Genomic DNA, 17,502 nt, shown 5'->3' on the forward strand with positions numbered 1-17,502 from the left:
CCCAGACAAGACCTTCTTCAGAGCCTGCCCCTGACTCTCATCTTCCTCTCTGCCCTCTACACAATGCTGCTTTGCAGCCCTCACTTCCCGTGACCTCCAGGACATTGCCATGGCAACCATTCAGGCTAAGCCATCCTACAGCTGGGGATGCAGAGCTTTGCCAGTGAGTCCCTTTTTGGCAGGGGCACTGATTTCCCTCCCTTTGTCCCCTTGAAGCTTGCTCTTTTTTTTTTTTTTTTAACTGTAGTACAGTCAGTTACAATGTGTCCATTTCTGGTGCACAACACAATGTCCCAGTCATGCATATACATACATATATTTGTTTTCATATTCTTTTTCATCAAAGGTTATTACAAAATATTGAATATAGTTCCCTGTGCTATATAGAAGAAATTTGGGTTTTTAATCTATTTTTATATATAGTGGCTAACATTTGCAAATCTCAAACTCGCAAATTTATCCCTTCCCACCCTCTTTCCCCTGGTAACCATAAGATTGTTTACTATGTCTGCAACTCGGTTTCTTTTGTAGATGAGTTCATTAGTGTCCTCTTTTTTTAGATTCCACATGTGAGTGATATCATATGGTATTTTTCTTCCTCTTTCTGGCTTACATCACTTAGAATGGCAATCTCAAAGTCCATCCATGTTGCTGCAAATGGCATTATTTAATTCTTTTTATGGCTGAGTAGTATTCCACTGTATAAATATACCACAACTTCTTTATCCAGTCATCTGTTGATAGACATTTAGATTGTTTCCATGTCTTAGCTATTGTAATTAGTGTTTCTATAAATATTGGGGTCCATGTATTTTTTTGAATTAGAGTTCCCTCCAGATATATTCCCAAGAGTGGGATTGCTGGATCATATGGTGGGTTTATTTTTAATTCTTTGAGGAATCTCCATACTGTTTTCTGAAGCTTGTTCTGTGTGCTCTTGATGTCTTTTTTTTTAATGTCCCTGGTTCTGATAAATTTCCCTTCAAGAGGGAAAAAGGAAGCAGGATATTTGTGCGACTCCCTGTCTCTCATGATAATCAAAGCCTTAATTCTTCTCAGTCTACACCACAGGGCTTTCTGACCTTCAGATAACTCCTAGAGCCCTCCCTGAGATAATTCCAGGACGTGAAGTGTTGCCCGTACAGTTTGCACATATACAAAGACATTTCCAAACCAAGTGTCCACAGGAAGATGACCAGCATGGTGGAAATTCTAGAATTATACATCACATGAGAGAAGACACAGAGATACTTGGTTTAGAGAAAAGAAGTCTGGAGTACAGGAGAGGGATGAAGAAACTACCTCAATAGTTGATCCAAGGGTACATGGCTACTTCTTAAATAGGACACTAACCATTAAAATATGATAAACTAGGCTTTAATTAAAATTAAGACCACCATGAGAATGAAAAGGCAAGCCAAAGACTAGAAGATATTTGAAATGTACATACAAGCATACCTTGTTTTATCATCCTTTGCTTTATTGTGCTTCACAGACGCTGTGTTTTTTACAAATTGAAGGTTTGTGGCAACCCTGCATTGAGCAAGTCTGTCAGCACCATTTTTCCAAGAGCATTTGCTCACTCTTGTCTCTGTGTCAGATTTGGGTACTTCTCACATTTCAAACTTTTTCATTATTATTATATTTGTTATGATGATCTGTGATCAGTAATCTTTGATGTTACTATTGCAAAAGAAGATTATGACTTGCCAAAGACTCAGATAATAGTATTTTTTTAGCAATAATGTATTTTTAAATTAAGATACGTACACTTTTTTAGATATAATGCTATTGTACGCTTAATAGACTACAGTATAGTGGTAAACATAATTTTTACAGGCACTGGGAAACCAAAAAGTTCGTGTGACTCGAATTTTACTTTTTATTGCAATATTTGTTTCATTGCAGTGCTCTGGAACCAAATGCACAATATCGCCAAGGTCTGCCTGTCCTGTATCCAACAAAAGACTTACCCAGAAGATGTAAAGAATCCATGCAAATCACTAAGAAAGAAGGACCACACAATTGTTTTAATGGACAACAATTTGTTTTAAAGATAAATATACATTTACCATATGACCCAGAAATTCCACTTTTGGGTATTTACCCAAGAGAAGGAAGAACATAGCCACACAAAGACCTGCACACCAATGTTCACAGAAGCTGTATTCACAATAGCCTTGAACTGGAAAAAACCTAAATGCCCATCAACAGGTGAATGGATAAACGAAGTGTGGTATAGCCATGCGATGGAATACAGCTCGGTGACAAAAAGGAATGAACAGATGACACACATAAGACGGGTAAGTCTCAAGCCCATTCTGCTGAGCAAAAGAAGTCAGACACAAATGCCAGGTATATGAAATTTAATCTATTGTAACAGAAAGCGGAACATGGTTGCCTAAGGTTGGAGTTAGGGGAAATTGACTCGGAAAGGGCAAACAGAACTTCTTTTTTTAAATTTTTTTAGGGGGAGGTAATTCTGTTTATTATATTATTTTCATGGAGGTACTGGAGATTGAACCCAGGACCTCGTGCATGCCAAGCACACACTCTACCACTGCGCTCCATCCTCTCCCCTCACACGGAACTTTTGAGGGATAATTTAAATGCTCTCTATATACACGGTGCTAGTGGTTACACAGATGTACACATCTGGCAATACTCATCAAAGAGCACATTTAAAGTGGATTCATTTTCTTGTAGATTATATTTCAATGAAGTTGCAAAATGGACAAAAGACTCAAATAGGCATGTCATCAAAGAGGATCTCCGAATGGCCAATAAACATGGAAAAAGGCTCTGCATCACTCTTCACAAGGGAAATGCGAACTAAAATTACAGTGAGACCCTACTATACACCCCCCAGAATGGCTAAAATTAAAAAGACTGACAAATACTAAGCACTGGCAAGAATGTGGAGCCACTGACGCTCACAAACATTGCTGGTGGGAGTATAAATTTGTACAAGCACTGATAATTAGACACAAGCCCACCCTGTGACTCAGTGCTTCTACTTCTAATTATAAATTATAAATCCAGGAGAAATGAGTACGTGTGACCATCCAAAGATGTGCACAGATCTGTAGCAGCTTTATTCATAGTAACTAAAAGCCAGAAATAACCCCAAAGTCCATCAACAAAAGAATAGTTAAATAAATGGTGATATATTTATAAAATGCAGTAGTAACAAATTAAAAAAAAGAACAAAGTATATAACGTGTCACAACATGGATAAATCTCTCAGATATAACGTTGAGTGAAAGAGAAGCTAGACACACGAAAAAAGCCTATATATGGCGTTAGCCCATTTATATGAAGTTCAAGAATAAAAAAACTGATGTACAGTGATAGAATCAGGAGAGCTATTACCTCTGGGAAGGAGAGCGAAGGAATTTTCTGGAGGTTAGAAATGCTTTGTGCCCTGTTCTGAAAGGTGGTTATGCTAGCATGCATATATGTAAAAAGTCATCACACTGTACCTTTATGAGTTTTGTGCTGCACACACATATATATATTTCTTCAATGCTAAAATTTTAATTTAAGAAGTTCAGATAGCTGAAGAACTATCTTATGGAAGACAAATATCTCACAGAAGACACAAAATTTGGTTTGGAGTGTCCCAACTAATAAAATCCCCTGGTCAGCACAAAGAATTGTTAACAGTAACCAGGGTTGCTCCCAGCACAGAGCATGACAAATAGGAGAGGCTCAATAATTATACGGATGAATGAGAAAATAAATGAATGAATAAAACAATCAATGAAATGGATATGGACTATGGAAATAAATTGACCAGGATTTGAATCTCAATTCTACTATCACTGGCTGCATGATTTCAGCTAAATTTCTTACTGAGTTTCATTTTCCTCATCGCTGAAGTAGAAATAATTTCTTCCTTGATGGGTTAAGGGTTAAATTAAATAAAGCAAAGTTTTCAACTTTCATACTCATTGACTTAGCATTTTCACTTCTGGGAATTCATCTTACAGACACTCTCACAGTTGGATGAAATACATGCGTTCCGTAAGAGGTGGACTGTTACCATCATCACCACCATCATCGTCACCACCATCCTCTCCACTGTTGTCATCATCAGCACCATTATCATCATCATCACCGCTGCCATCATCTCCATTGACAACATCCCCAAGGAAGCTGGCTTGGGAAATTGTGTTCCAACAGATGCTGGACAATGCCCTGTCTGGGATGTAGGAGAGGAAAGGTCTCCAGGGATAGAAGCTTATGCAGGATGGCCTCTGAGGTCCTTTTGGAGCCCAGATTCTGGTGGGAGTCACTATCTTCCTTTCATGGACCTTGTGTTAGTCAGGAGATAGACCAGTGCCCCAGGCTCAGCCTAGCCTCAGAGTATCAAGAGAGCCTCTCTCCTCCCTCGGGCTGTTGGCAAACTCCAGTGTAGCCAGGAGGTGACCTGAGGAACAGAGAAGAAAATCTAGACTTTTCTCCTCTTCCCTCTTCTTCTCCCCATCACATTCACCAAGATTCTCCATGTAATGCAAGAACCCAGGGATCAGAGGGAGCAGGAGACACACTGTTGTAGAACTGGGAGGGTAACAGTGACGGTGCAGTGAAGCTCAGCATGGGACGACTGGCCACAGCATCCACATTTACCGCCCAGTCTGCAGCCGACTGCACAGTCAGCGGGTCCGTGTCCCTTAGAAATGTCAGCGTGGCACCCACCTCGGCTTGCTCTTCTCCAGCTAATTTTAGCACAGTCATGATTGGACAGTACAAGAGCGAGGACCAGCCAGCCCAGACTAACGCTGCTAGTTAACAGCTTTGTGATCCTGCACACATTACTTAACTTCACTGTGCCTCAGTTTCCTCACCTGAGAAAGAAGATGTTGAGACCCCAACCCATTGGGTTGTTGTGAAGGTTAAACTGGTTCATACGAGTAAAGTGCTCGGCGAGGTGCCTGGTGCCCGACATACAATGTGCTAATGGGCAGCATCGTGACATGAAGTGGGGACTTGTCCTGGGAACGGACAGGTGAAGCTCTTGTCCCTCCTACTTGTGACCTTCCCAGAGCCTCAGTCCTTCATCTGAGACTAACCTCACCTGCCTTGACTGTTTCCAGGGATCTTCAGGATTAAAAGTGAGAATGGAAGTGAAAAGGCTCTGAGAAGGGTGCAAAGAAGACTATATGGTGACATACAGTCACACTGAGGCGGGCAGAGCCCATGAACAGAGGTAGAAGGGCTGGCAGCTATGAGAGGTTCTAGAATGTTCCATCAGCAGCCCTGTGGGCTGGGGAGAATCACCCCAAAGTGGAGCGTATTTGTCATGGGTGCTGACCCCATGTCTAGACTCAATGCCCCTCCCCCACCTGACAGAGCTCGGAGCATGCGTGCTGAGAAGAGGTGGCAATGCCCCTCCTTCCTCCCCCCACTCCCACCTCCACCCCAGGAGGCGCCTGGGACACCGTGCTGGGAAAGGGGCCTCTGCAGAGCCACTGCCTTCATGGTGCCACGGCAGTGGCCGCCTTCTCTGAGCCTGGGTCTGTGCTGGGAGCTGGGTGAGGTGTGGGGACAAATAAAGGAGGCCCCACCCTCAAGGAGTTCAGTGTGGCTTAGGCGACAAGCCCAACTCACCAGACGCTCATGAAGCAATGGAACCACGAAAAATCAGATTTAATCAAGGAACTCCCCGTGGCTGGGAATTAAGGTGGGTGACTGGCCCATGGACATTCATCTCACGTTTGGGGAATGAGTGGGTGAATATGGTGCTTACAGGAAGCCAGTTAGAGGAAGCGCTGAGAATTTAAACCCTATCAGGGACCAGGCAGGCAGCGCTGATGAGTAAAACAGACCTCTGAGTGATAAAGCCCGCTGCCTATAGGCATTCACAATCAAATACATTTTTTTTAATTGTAAAAGCAAAAAAGGAAACAAATAAATAAAAAAAAAAACCATCAAAACAAGCAAACACCCTCTGCAAGTCAAAACTGCCTCCCAGGACCCCAGTTCGCCCTTTCTGTGGTTTACCTGGCGAGAAGGTGGAGCATTTCAAAGCAGCTCCCATACACCTCAGAGGAAGGTGAGACTCAAAGGACAGGGCTCTGGGTCCAAAGCACCAACTGCCCCCCCCCCACGGGGGCCACAGCATCATCTTGCAAAGCCCTGGGACCCCATTTCCACCAGCCATCGTGGGCAGCAGCCCCCAGCCCCGGTTGGGCACACAGTGAGGGTCCAGGTCTCCCCCCACAAGCCCCTTCGCAGCCTGAGGCGTCCCCCACCACAGAGACCAGGCTGGAACGTGGCTCCTGGGATGTGTAGGACCTGGAGAGTGTGGCACTGTGGGTCCAGCTGACTCTGTGCCACTAAGGCCCTGTGACCCTGGGCACAGTGACCCCAGGAGGATGTAGTACGGACACAACAGAAAACCCACGAGAAAAGGGTTAGGTGGGAACCTAAAATTCCTCCCTCAAAGCAAGAGACAGGATCTTCTGCCCCTGCCCATGCCCCCCCGGCCCCACCCCGCAGGCCAGGCCCCGCACACCTCTGGCCTTGTAGTACTCATGCTCCAGCTCCCCCTCGTCGTCCTCCGAGGCATAGTTCAGCAGCTCCTCCTCATACAGGGCCAGGAAGTTGATGTCTTTCTTTCTCCTCTTTTTCTTCTGGGGCATCATTTTGCCGGCTGCCCCTTCCCGTCACTCACTGGCTCACCGTGCCCACCTCCGCGCACCTCCGCGGACCTGCGGCCCACTCCCCCTGAGCTCCTGTGCACACGTCGGGGTGGGCCAGCGCCCACACGCGCCCACAGCGCTGCCCTGCTTCCCTCTCCTCGCTGGCCCCTGAGCAGAACCTCCCCACTTTATCTCGGCCCTTCCTGTCCCTGGTGCCTTTCTCTGGCACCTTATCGCCCACCACCTCCTCTGCACCTGCCCTGGGGTTCTCCTTGGGCCTCGTGACTTATTTATGGGGACTGAGAACAGGCTGTCCTCTACCCCGCCCCTCCCCACCCACCCACCTGCTCCCTTCATAGAGAATCAGGTGACATTGAGCCTTTGGCATCTGTTTCCCACCTGGCCTCACAGCAGGGCCCGCCCCCCATCCCACACCCAGGAGCAGGTGGGGCCTCCCCCCTAAAGATGCCCCTAGCCTCACAGCCTTGAGGGCCAGTAAAAGATGTCCCCAGGGGCCTGGGGCCTTCCTGAGGATGTCAGGGCCCCGAATTAGCTGGGCTCCCAGGTCTCAGAGGCCTCTCTTTCTCTCCATTATTCATGACCTCTGCTCATCTTACGGGGCAGGCAAGGTTCTTACTGGATCCTTCTCATTCTCTCTGCCTCCATCTCCTCGAGACTGCTGGCTCTGAAAGTGGCCGTCCGGCCAGGACAGACCTGCTGTTCTGACGAGCTCGCAGACAACCCACAGAGCATTTTCTGAACTGTGAGTTCCTGGTGTTGCCAGCCAGAGCCAACTGGGGACCCTGGGCAAGGCCACCGAGTCCTAGGTGACCGCCAAGCCCCGACAGGCCGGCAAGGTTAACCAGCATCTATTCTAACAAACGCTCCCCATCTGCCTGTACTACCCACTATGCTTGCAGGCAAACAGGAGAAACCCTTACAGCCTGACCCGGATGCCGACCCCACCTGGCCCTGACCATCTTCCCCGCAGCCCCACATGAGGTATCTGAGTCAGAGCAACAGAACCAGAGGCCTCCCTTCACCCTCCATTAGCAAGAAGTTCCCCTCAGGGCCACTAGACTCCTCTTTCTTGTTTATTTTGATTTTATTAAGATTTCTTACAACCCAAGTTGTAAGATTTCTGTGTGAATCCTGAAATGCTAGAAATTTTCAGTCCCTTTGGAACTCCCCTCCCTGTCCGGGCAGTGTGAGGTCAGACAGAACTGGTCTGACTACCGCCTCCTGGCTGTGTGGCCTGGACTAGCCTGTCTCCCCACCTATAGAAGGGGGAGCATGACTTGTGAAAGCATTTTGAGCACTTGGAGAAAGCGCTCAGAAGCAGAAGCCTCTGGAACACAGCAGAAGCTTCATGACTGCTCATCAGGATTTTTCTCTTTCTTATTTTTGCATGGGGGCGGGGGAGATCCTTGGTTATCATCTCAGATTGTCCCAGAAACCCTCCTTAGGGTCCCGTACGCCAGGACCAGTCCCTGGTGTCCTCCTTCCTCTGTGGGGCCCGACCCACAGTAACGCATCAGAGATGCTAATGAACAGATGAAACATCCTCTCAATTTCCTGGGAGGACGGTCTTCCTAGGCCTTGTCGCCCCTCCCCCACCTCTCAGCCATGAGCTCTGTGGGGGCAGCGGTCATGCTCCCTTGTCCACTGTTCAACTCCCAGTAGCTACAATACACATGGCACATAGTGGCCTCCGTGTGCATCCGCTCCGTGAATGGATGGGTGCAGGAATGAACAAATTGCAGGCAGATCTAGAAAGTGGCTACTAGAAAAACAGAATGGGCTGAAAAGAAGACACATTTTAAATGATATATTGGTAAAATCAGTGTTCCAGAACCAACACCTTTCTGAGCACATGTGGCCCGGAGAAGAGGACGTTTCAAGGGTCCACAGATGCAAATGGCTGTCTAGATCGAGGCTGAAAGGGCAGACTTACAACCACAGGTGGTGATTACAGAAAGGCAGGTTTCATCTCAGTCCAGGACGGGAGAGTGAGGACTGCCCGGGGGACAGTGTCACGAAAGATCTGAGGGCTGGATGGCACTGCTTGTCTGCCTACAGCAGGGGGCGCTCCAGCGGCCTCTGTGGGTTTGGACCTAACAGACTCCCGCAGGTAGCTGGGACATTCTAGGACACTGAAAGGCAGGTGCTGGTGGACGGTGGAGGAACCATGACAGGTCACCAGCTAGTGGTCACCACGATGGGCCAGCTCTAGGCTCTGCTGCAAAACCCAGACCAGACAGGGAGCTCTGTCCCCAGACCACTGGGGACAAAGAGGAGGGCAGGAGAGCGTCCACCTGCCATGCCTGGGCCTCCAGCCTGAAGCTGAATTCGGAGAGGAGGAGAGGTCTGGTCCGCAGCAGCCACAAGACTTTCACCAGTTCCTCCCTGTTCACCTCCGTGTCTCATCACCTCTGTCCAGAGCTGCGCCCTTAGTCCCAGCACCCAGGACGCCCAGGCACCACCTCCGCTTCTCTGTTCCGGGTCTCCTACCCTCCCAGATGCTCTCTGTCAAGGTCAATGTTTCCTCAAGTGGGATTCCAGGACCACACGGATTAGACTCTGCGGAAGAACTCAACAAAATGCCAATTTCTGGTCCCTTACCCCGAACCACTGAATCAAAATCTCTGACGGTGAAGCCGGGAATCTAAATTTCAACGACACCCTCTCCTCCCAGGGGTTTTATATGTGCTGAAATGTGGAGCCATAGTGAACTCACTCACTTGATCAGCTCACCTGGGCTAGGGGGGCGGCTTAACAACCTTCCATCGCAGGGGTGCACAGCCCTGGCTGCATACTGGGGTCGCCTGGAGAGGTTTTAAATGCTGATGCCTGGGTTCTCCCACAGATCCTGATTCACTCAGTCTGGGGTGAAGCCAGGGCAGCGGGAGTTTTCAAAGCTCCCAGGTGCCAGGAGGTCTGAGCAGCGGTCAGCACTCACATCCCTCCCCAGAGCCTGAGGCAGCTTTGTTTCTTGAAGCCACCGAGTCCCTACCAGGGGAAGGCATCTCTGGCTCTAAAGATCAACTTCATCTCCTCCCCTGTTCTGCTGAGGGACAGCTCAAAGCGTCCCCTCAAAGTCTGAGTGAAGACTAGGAACAGTCTAAGTGCGGGAGACGCGCGCCCCCTGCTGGCACCCTGTGGTTGGATCTCTGTTGTTAATTTTATATTGAGTTGGGTTTTTTTTTACTTTTAACATTTATTATTTTTTAAATTGAAGTATAGTCAGTTTACAATGTTGTGTCTATTTCTGGTGTACACGCATAATGTTTCAGTCATACATGTACATACATATATTCATTTTCATATTCTTCATTGTAGGTTACTACAAGATTGAATATAGCTCTCTGTGCTGTACAGAAGAAACTTGTTGTTTATCTATTTTATATATAGTGGTTAGTATGTGCAAATCTCGAACTCTCAATTTATCCCTTCTCACCCTTTTTTCCCCCTGGTAACCATATGTTTGTTTTCTATGTCTGTGAGTTTGTTTCTGTTTTGTAAACAAATTCGTTTGTCTTTTTATTTTTTTTTTTAGATTCCACATATGAGTGATCTCATATGGCATTTTTCTTTCTCTTTCTGGCTTACTTCACTTTCAGAATGACGATCTCCAGCTCCATCCATGTTGCTGTAAATGGCATTATTTTATTCTTTTCATGGCTGAGTAGTATTCCATTGTATAAATATACCTCATCTTTATCCAGTCATCTGTCAATGGACATTTAGGTTGTTTCCATGTCTTGGCTGTTGTAAATAGTGCTGCTATGAACACTGGGGTGCATGTATCTTTTCGAATTATAGTTCCCTCCAGATATATGCCCAGGTGCGGGATTGCTGGATCATATAGTAATTATTTTCAGTCTATTGAGGAATCTCCATACTGTTTTCCATAATGGCTGCACCAAACTACATTCTCACCAGCAGTGTGGGAGGGTTCCTTTTTCCCACACCCTTTCCAGCATTTATTGTTTGTGGTCTTTTAATGATGGCCATTCTGACTGGTGTGAGGTGATATCTCATTGTAGTTTTGATTTGCATTTCTCTGATAAGTAGCAATATTGAGCATTTTTTCATGGTCTGCTGGCCCTTTGTAATACACTGAGTTCTTTAGGAGGAGGGAGACCTTAATTACCAGGGACATATTGTTTTGCATGAGGATCTATTCAGAGAAAAAAATGAAATAAAGTGATCATTTTATATGAGAGCCTATTCAGAGAAAAAACAATGTGTTTATTGGAATTTTTTTTCAGAAAATTGAAATCAAAATTTTTTAGAGAATACCCTGGCATCAGAACACAATGGGTAAGAGAGCAGAGTCGGAAATAATATGGAGCGTTGATGGGCACACGGAGCAACTAGAGCTCTCACGCTGCTGGTGGCGGTGTAAACTGGGACCACCACCTTGCAGAAAAGTTTGGCTCCTTCTTATAAAGCTAACCAGACACCTACCACACAACCTAGAAGTTCCACTCCTGGGTATTTACCTAAGAGAAGTGAAAATATATGTCTGCAGAGAAGCAGCATTCGAATGTTCCTAGAAGCTTTACTCATAATAGCCAAAAACTAGAAACAACTCAGATGCCCGCTGACTGGCCAAGGCGACTCAGTCAAAAAAGAAAGAAGAGGTGGCACATGACACAACACGGAGGGTCTTGAAAGCGTCATTCAGAGTGAAAAAAAAACCCATCAGAAAAAGCAACATGCTGTCTGATTACACGTACGTGACGTTCTAGAAGTGGGAGGGGGCTGATTGTAGCGGGGGATGAGGGGCAGTGCTTGGCCTCAGGCTCCTGGCTCTCCCTGGCCTGCCCCATCTGCTGTCCTTCCGCGGTGACAGCTTCTCTGGGCCAGGCCCCTGGTGCAGTCCTGGCTACTGACCCCATCCCCACCCCAACTGAGGCTCTTTGGTGGGAGGACCCTGCACGTGATTGGCTGGGAAAAGGAGCTCAGGGCATGATTTGCAGACCCACTTCTCATCCCGGGCAGAGCCATGGTCAGTGTCAGCCACTTCCTCCAGTCTGGACTTAGCATGGGGCTCTGAACTCTGTCGTGTACTCACGCACACTAAACCTGACACAAAGGGCAGACAGGGTAACTATTGGCACCTTAATCTTCTGATTAAAGGAGAAGCCTGTTTATTCCACTGACCATTGGCACATGTGCACAAATACATGCCTGCACACACGTGCTCTCACACACTCACACGCGAAATGATCTCATTGCCCCAGTGCCCTCCCCCTTCAAGTACACACCCCCTGCAGCTGTATCAATGCTCCTAAAAGTTGCCCTTGGTCATGTCATTCTCCAGTTCAAAAACCTTCATTTACACCTCACGGCAGCCAGATTTTGTCAGCCAGAATTCAGGACTGCAAGCAACAGAAACTAACACTGGCTAGTTTAAGTAGAAAAAATATTTATTTAAAAGTTAATGAGGAGAAGAACGGTTTCAGGATTTCCCAGGGGCTGCACCCTGGGAAGATGCCTGAGGTTGTGGGGTTGGGTAAGGACCCCGCTGCCACCAGTGCTGGACCAGAGGGGACTCTGTGGCTTTGTATTAATTCAGAGTCTGGGGTTTATGTGTCTGATTGGTTGAGCCTGAGTCATGTGCCCACATCTTGCCAAAAAGGAGGCTGGGAAAGTGAGGATTTGGCATTTTCAACGCTTCCATCGGGAGCTGTTCTCTTCTCAAACTTGAGGAGGGCATTCAGGTGCTGGGTTGCCAAAAGAACAACACATGCCCTTGACTCCAATTCCAGCTCCTGGAGCTGACACTGGAGGTCTCCCTTAGGAAGCCCACACTGCAGTTAAACTGCAGAAGTTCTGTTTTTTAAACATGCTTTTCTTCTGCGAGCCTTAGTCCCCTCTGACACTGGAGCTGTAGTGTGCATTTCTGCCAGCTCTTGCGACATAACAAACGGCCACCAAAACCTCAGTGGCAGAAGCGTTATTCACATGTGTCTGGGGCTCCGCTGGGGTGACTCACCTACCCTGGGCTCAACAGCAGCTCTGAATGAAGCCACAGGACCAGCTGGACGTGGCCGGGGCAGGCCTGCGTTACGTGGATTCATCTGGGGCCAGGCAGAAGGTGCGGCAGCTGCCCGGGGAAAGCTCTTCTCATGGTCCTGGCCAAAGGGCGACCTAGACAATGCAGGCACACTTGAGGCCTTTACTTGTATCATACCTGCTGACATCCTTGGCCAAGCGAAGCAACACACGTCTGAGCCCAGAGTCAAGGACTGTAAAGTTACATCGCAAAGGATGTGGACACAGCGAGGGGGTGAAGAAGGAGGGCAAAAACTCGGTCTGCCCCATCACGTCTCTCTTCCTCCAGACTGCAGCTCCTCCCCAGTACGTCCTGTGTATCCCCAGTGCCTGCCAGAGTGTGAATGTGACTCTCAAGAACTGGTGAGTGAGTGAGTTACAGTTGTGTGTTGGGGGTGCGTGGAGAGCATAGACAAGGGCAAAGACCCTAAGAGCAAGTAGCAGCATCTCTGGCTCCTGCCTGTGGCTCCCCGCCCACCACATGTCCCTAAGTTCTCACTCAAGGGACCAGCTGGTCTGCTATCTCAAAATGAACCACGTCCTATTCTGGGAGCAGAGGGGAGCGATGCAGTGATGTGAGGCTGGAGGTTTTCCTGTTTCACTGAGATGTTAGTTCCCGCAGACATTTTAGGCAAACCTTGTCCCTGCTTCCTGGGGTATTAGAAAAAGCATGGCTTCAACCACTTCTGCCCCCATCCCCCTTCCCCAATCCACTCTGCTCAGAGCAGCCGGAGGGATTTTACTTAAAAATAAATCAGATCGGGTCGTTCCCCTATATATATGCTCTGATGGCTTCCCATGCCCTTAGAATGCAATCCTGGTCTCCCCTCAAGGCCCCCAGGCTCTCACTTCCCCATCCTTCCCCCTTCTCCCTCCCCATTCTGCAGCCATGCTGGCTCCACCCACTCCTCTTCCAGTCTGGATCAAAAAGCACACCCCCCTACACACTGTCAAAGGCAAAAACCCTTAGACCCTTCCTCTCTGTCCCCAGCGCCACCTTCTTAATCCCCACCTTCCTCCTCTCTCCCTGGGACCAAGTGCCCTTGCCAGGTGCCCAGCGAATCTCCATCATCCTCACTGTCCTCCTGCCAGACCACTTTTTCAGAAAACTCATGTGATCACATTATTCCCTGGTTGCCCCATCTCCTAGAAACAAAGTACCAATTTGTTAGCTTTATTTACCAGGCCCCCCAAATCTGACGCTTCTACTACTCCAGCCCGGCCCCAGTCCCCTGCACCCCACCCCACCGCACCCGACCACACTCACCAAACCCATTCCTTATGACTGTCTTATTCTAATCCTTCTGTCTGTGATGCTCTGGCCCCTCCTCTGACGGGCAAGGGCCAGTAAAACAATATCTGGTCACTGGTCCTCCCCTTTGCTCGCATCTCAGTGTGGCACACAGCTCATGCCTTGTAGTGACTTCCTACCTGGTGCATCGACGTGGCGATGACAAAACACCTTTATTTTTGTGTGGTAAGAACCATCCTTCCCTGGACGCTAGATAAAGTCTTGCACAGAGCCCTGACTTTTCTGGTCACCATCAGGTTGCTCTAAGTGGCAAATGCACCCCCCTTAGGATGGACAGTTCTTAATTCCGCCTCAGCTTCTGCCCCAGCAGTGCACCCCACAGCCTCCCACTGCCCTGGTCCCCTCACCCTGGCGGGCCACCGTCTTTCACAGAAATCCCTTTTTAAATGACCCCTGGATGACCTCTCTTCCACACATCCCTGCCTGGGCTGTATCAGAACTTCCCCGACTCAGCGGACTCTGCTGTCTTGGGCCACTGTACCTCCGCCAGCGCCCATAAGAGTGGGGCTCCAGTGCTCCGTACCCCAGCTGCAGGGTGTCCATCACGTGCTCTCCAGGTGGTCCCTTGGAAGTCTGCCTCCCCAAGCCTGGGGTTAAGTGGTAACACTGAGCTCCCGCCCCACTCCTCTACCTTGAGAGTGGGGCTCACAGTCTCTACACTGGAAATCCTTCTCAAAAACTGACTAGCCTGTCAACTCTCTGCCACCTCTTTTAGAATCTTCCATCTGCACAAAGGGCCCAAGAACAGTTTAACCAGCTTTGAGTTAATTTGTCTAAAAATTGTGTGCATGGTCTAGCATACATGGTGTCCACTGTGGGTCAGTGCCTCGGCTGAAATTTCCAATGTGAGTATTTTGTCTCTCTGGCTGATCTCACTCCTCCACCGAGCACGCCCGTCCTCAGGGGGGGCTGGTGTCTTAGCCTTCTGTGTCTCTGCTGCGGAACTGCCACTCCTGACGGCTCCCGTCCCCGCCCCCACCCCCATCCAACACATCCCGGAACCTGTTCCGTGGCCTGTTCCTGGCCTGCTTGTTCTGTTTATCTCATTGGGAGCCCTCAGCTCTGTCCCTTTGCTCCATCCCAGACCTCGTCACCATCAGTTAGTCTCCTAACTGGTCCCCAGCAATTCCATGCTCCACATCACAGAAGTGGGCAATTTCCTTTTTTTTTCCCTTTTCTTCAAATGTATTTTTAATTGACATATAGCTGCACTTATTTCGTTAGTTTTGGGTATATTACGTAGTGATCTGACATTGGCATACATTTTGAAATGATCACCATGATAAGTCTAGCAACCATCTGTCCCCCTACAAAGTTATCACAATATTATTGACCAAATTCCTTATGCTGTATATTACACCCCATGACTTATTTATTATGTAACTGGAGGTTTATCCCTCTTCGTCCCTTTCACCTATTTTGTCCACCCCGTACCCCTCCCTTCTGGCATCACCTGTATGTTCTCTGTATCTCTGAGTCTGTTTTCATTTTGTTTTGTTTTGTTTTAGATTCCATGTATAAGTGAGATCATGCAGTATTTGTCTTTATCTGACTGACTTATTTCACTTAGCATAATACCCTCTAGATCCATCCATGCTGCCACAAATGGCAAGATTTTTATTTTTCATGGCTGAGTAGTATTCCATTATATATTTATATCCATGTCTATAATCTTCTTTGTCCATTCACCTACCCTTAAGTTGTTTCCATATCTAAGATATTGTAAATAATGCTGCAATAAACATACAAGTGCATGTATCTTTTTGAATTAGTGGTTTGGTTTTCTTCTGATAAATATTCAGAACTCTTGGATCATATGGAAGTTCAAGTTTTCTCTTTTTTTTGAGGAAACTCCATACTGTTTCCCCATAGTGGCTGCACCAATTTACAATACCCCCCCCCAGCAGTGCACGGGGGCACTCTTTTCTCCACATCCTCATCAAAGCTTCTTATTTGTTGCTTTTCTAGATGATACCAAGCTGACCAGAGTGAGTGATATCTCACAGTGGTTTTGATTTGCATTTCCCTGTTGATTAGTGATGTTGCACACCTTTTCATGTATATGTTAGCCACCTGTATGTCTTCTTTGGGAAAACAGCTATTCAGATCCTCAGCCCAGTTTTTAAACAGGGTGGGTTTTGTTTGTTTGTTTAAATCTTGGGGTTGTTGCCAGCCCATTGGCGGGTGGAACCATGTCCCCACTGGTAAGTTCCCAGCTCTTATAGGCTAGAGGCAGGACTCCACAGTGGAACTTGCCAGCACCAGTGTTTTCACAGTGGAACGAGCTCCCCAAAGTGGCTGCTGCAACCATCTCCTTCCCCTGGGGGAGTCCAAGTTGCCTCCTTCCTGTCCGGGATGCTTTCTAAGATCAGCAAGTGGGTCTGACCATCTCCTGTCAAATTACTGCCTCTGTCCTGGGACTCAGATTATGTGAGATTCTGTGTGTGCCCTTTGAGAGTGGAGTCTCTGTTTCCTACAGCCTTCTGGCTCTCCCACCTGCAAGCCCCATTGGCCTTCAAAGCCAGATGTTCTGGGGGCTTATCTCCCCAGTGCAGGATTGGGCTGGGGAGCCTGGTGTGAAACTTGGACCCCTCGCTCCCTGGGGAGAAGCTTAGCAATTGTGATTATCGTCCCCCCAGTTTGTGGGTCACCCACCCAGGGTGGGTGCACCTCCTCTCTGCCCCCTCCTCCTCACCTCATTGTTCCGTCTTTGTATTTTAGCTGTAGAAAATCTTTTCTGCTGGTCTTCTGGTCACACTCATAGATAGTTGCTCTGTAAATTGTTGTAATTTTGTGCCTGTTGGGGGAGGTGAGCTCAGGGTCTTCCCACCTGCTAGCTTAGATGCACCTCTCAGGAATCTTTTCCATGTAAAGCTGACCATGTCCTCTTCTTCCTTAAAACCGTTCAAGGACTGCTTGATTCTTCTAGAATCAAAATCAAAAATCATCCACATAGCCCACTTCTTCCCCACAGGTAATCCAGCCCTCCAGACTCATCCCCCAGCATGTTCCTCCTCCCTTCCTTGGCAAAAGCCTTCCTCCAGGGTCCCAAGCTCTCTCCCCACCCTCTACCTGAACTTGCTTCCCCCACAGCTTGACATTCACCTTTCACCTGGTTGACCCTCCTCACCCACCATCTCAATGGCCTCTTCTCAGGGAGCCCTCTTTGTGCTTAATCTCAGGTCTGGGAGGTTTGCTGACCCTCTTGCAGCCCTGTATGCTCCTTTGAAGCAGAGTCTATAATTAAACATTGAACAGCGAAGTTTTTTTATTTCCTCTATTTCTCTAACCAGACTCTATGTCCCATAAAAGCAGAGCTGGCATGGGCATTTGCTCATCTTTGTATTCCCAAACCCTCTATCAGCCTGGCTCCAAGTAGGGGCTCAAGAAATACTTGTTTGAATAAATCAATGAAGTGACAAACAGCACGCATTTAAGTGTTTATTAAATCAATGAATGAACTCCATTCAACTCCTGTCC

At 47.7% G+C, this 17,502-nt stretch overlaps 1 protein-coding gene across 2 annotated transcripts in view; it reads right to left on the reverse strand.

Annotated features, from left to right (window-relative positions):
* Positions 1-6,650, reverse strand: part of LOXHD1 (lipoxygenase homology PLAT domains 1) — a 152,397-nt gene extending 145,747 nt beyond the window's left edge. For both annotated transcript variants that reach the window (XM_074355238.1, XM_074355237.1), the window contains exon 1: positions 6,521-6,650. In XM_074355238.1, coding sequence (XP_074211339.1) covers positions 6,521-6,650 — 130 coding nt within the window. The remainder of the gene's footprint in view (positions 1-6,520) is intronic.
* Between the last annotated feature and the right edge of the window lie 10,852 nt (positions 6,651-17,502).

Source organism: Camelus bactrianus, chromosome 30 (genome assembly GCF_048773025.1).
Source record: "Camelus bactrianus isolate YW-2024 breed Bactrian camel chromosome 30, ASM4877302v1, whole genome shotgun sequence".
Taxonomy (NCBI): Eukaryota; Metazoa; Chordata; class Mammalia; order Artiodactyla; family Camelidae; genus Camelus; species Camelus bactrianus.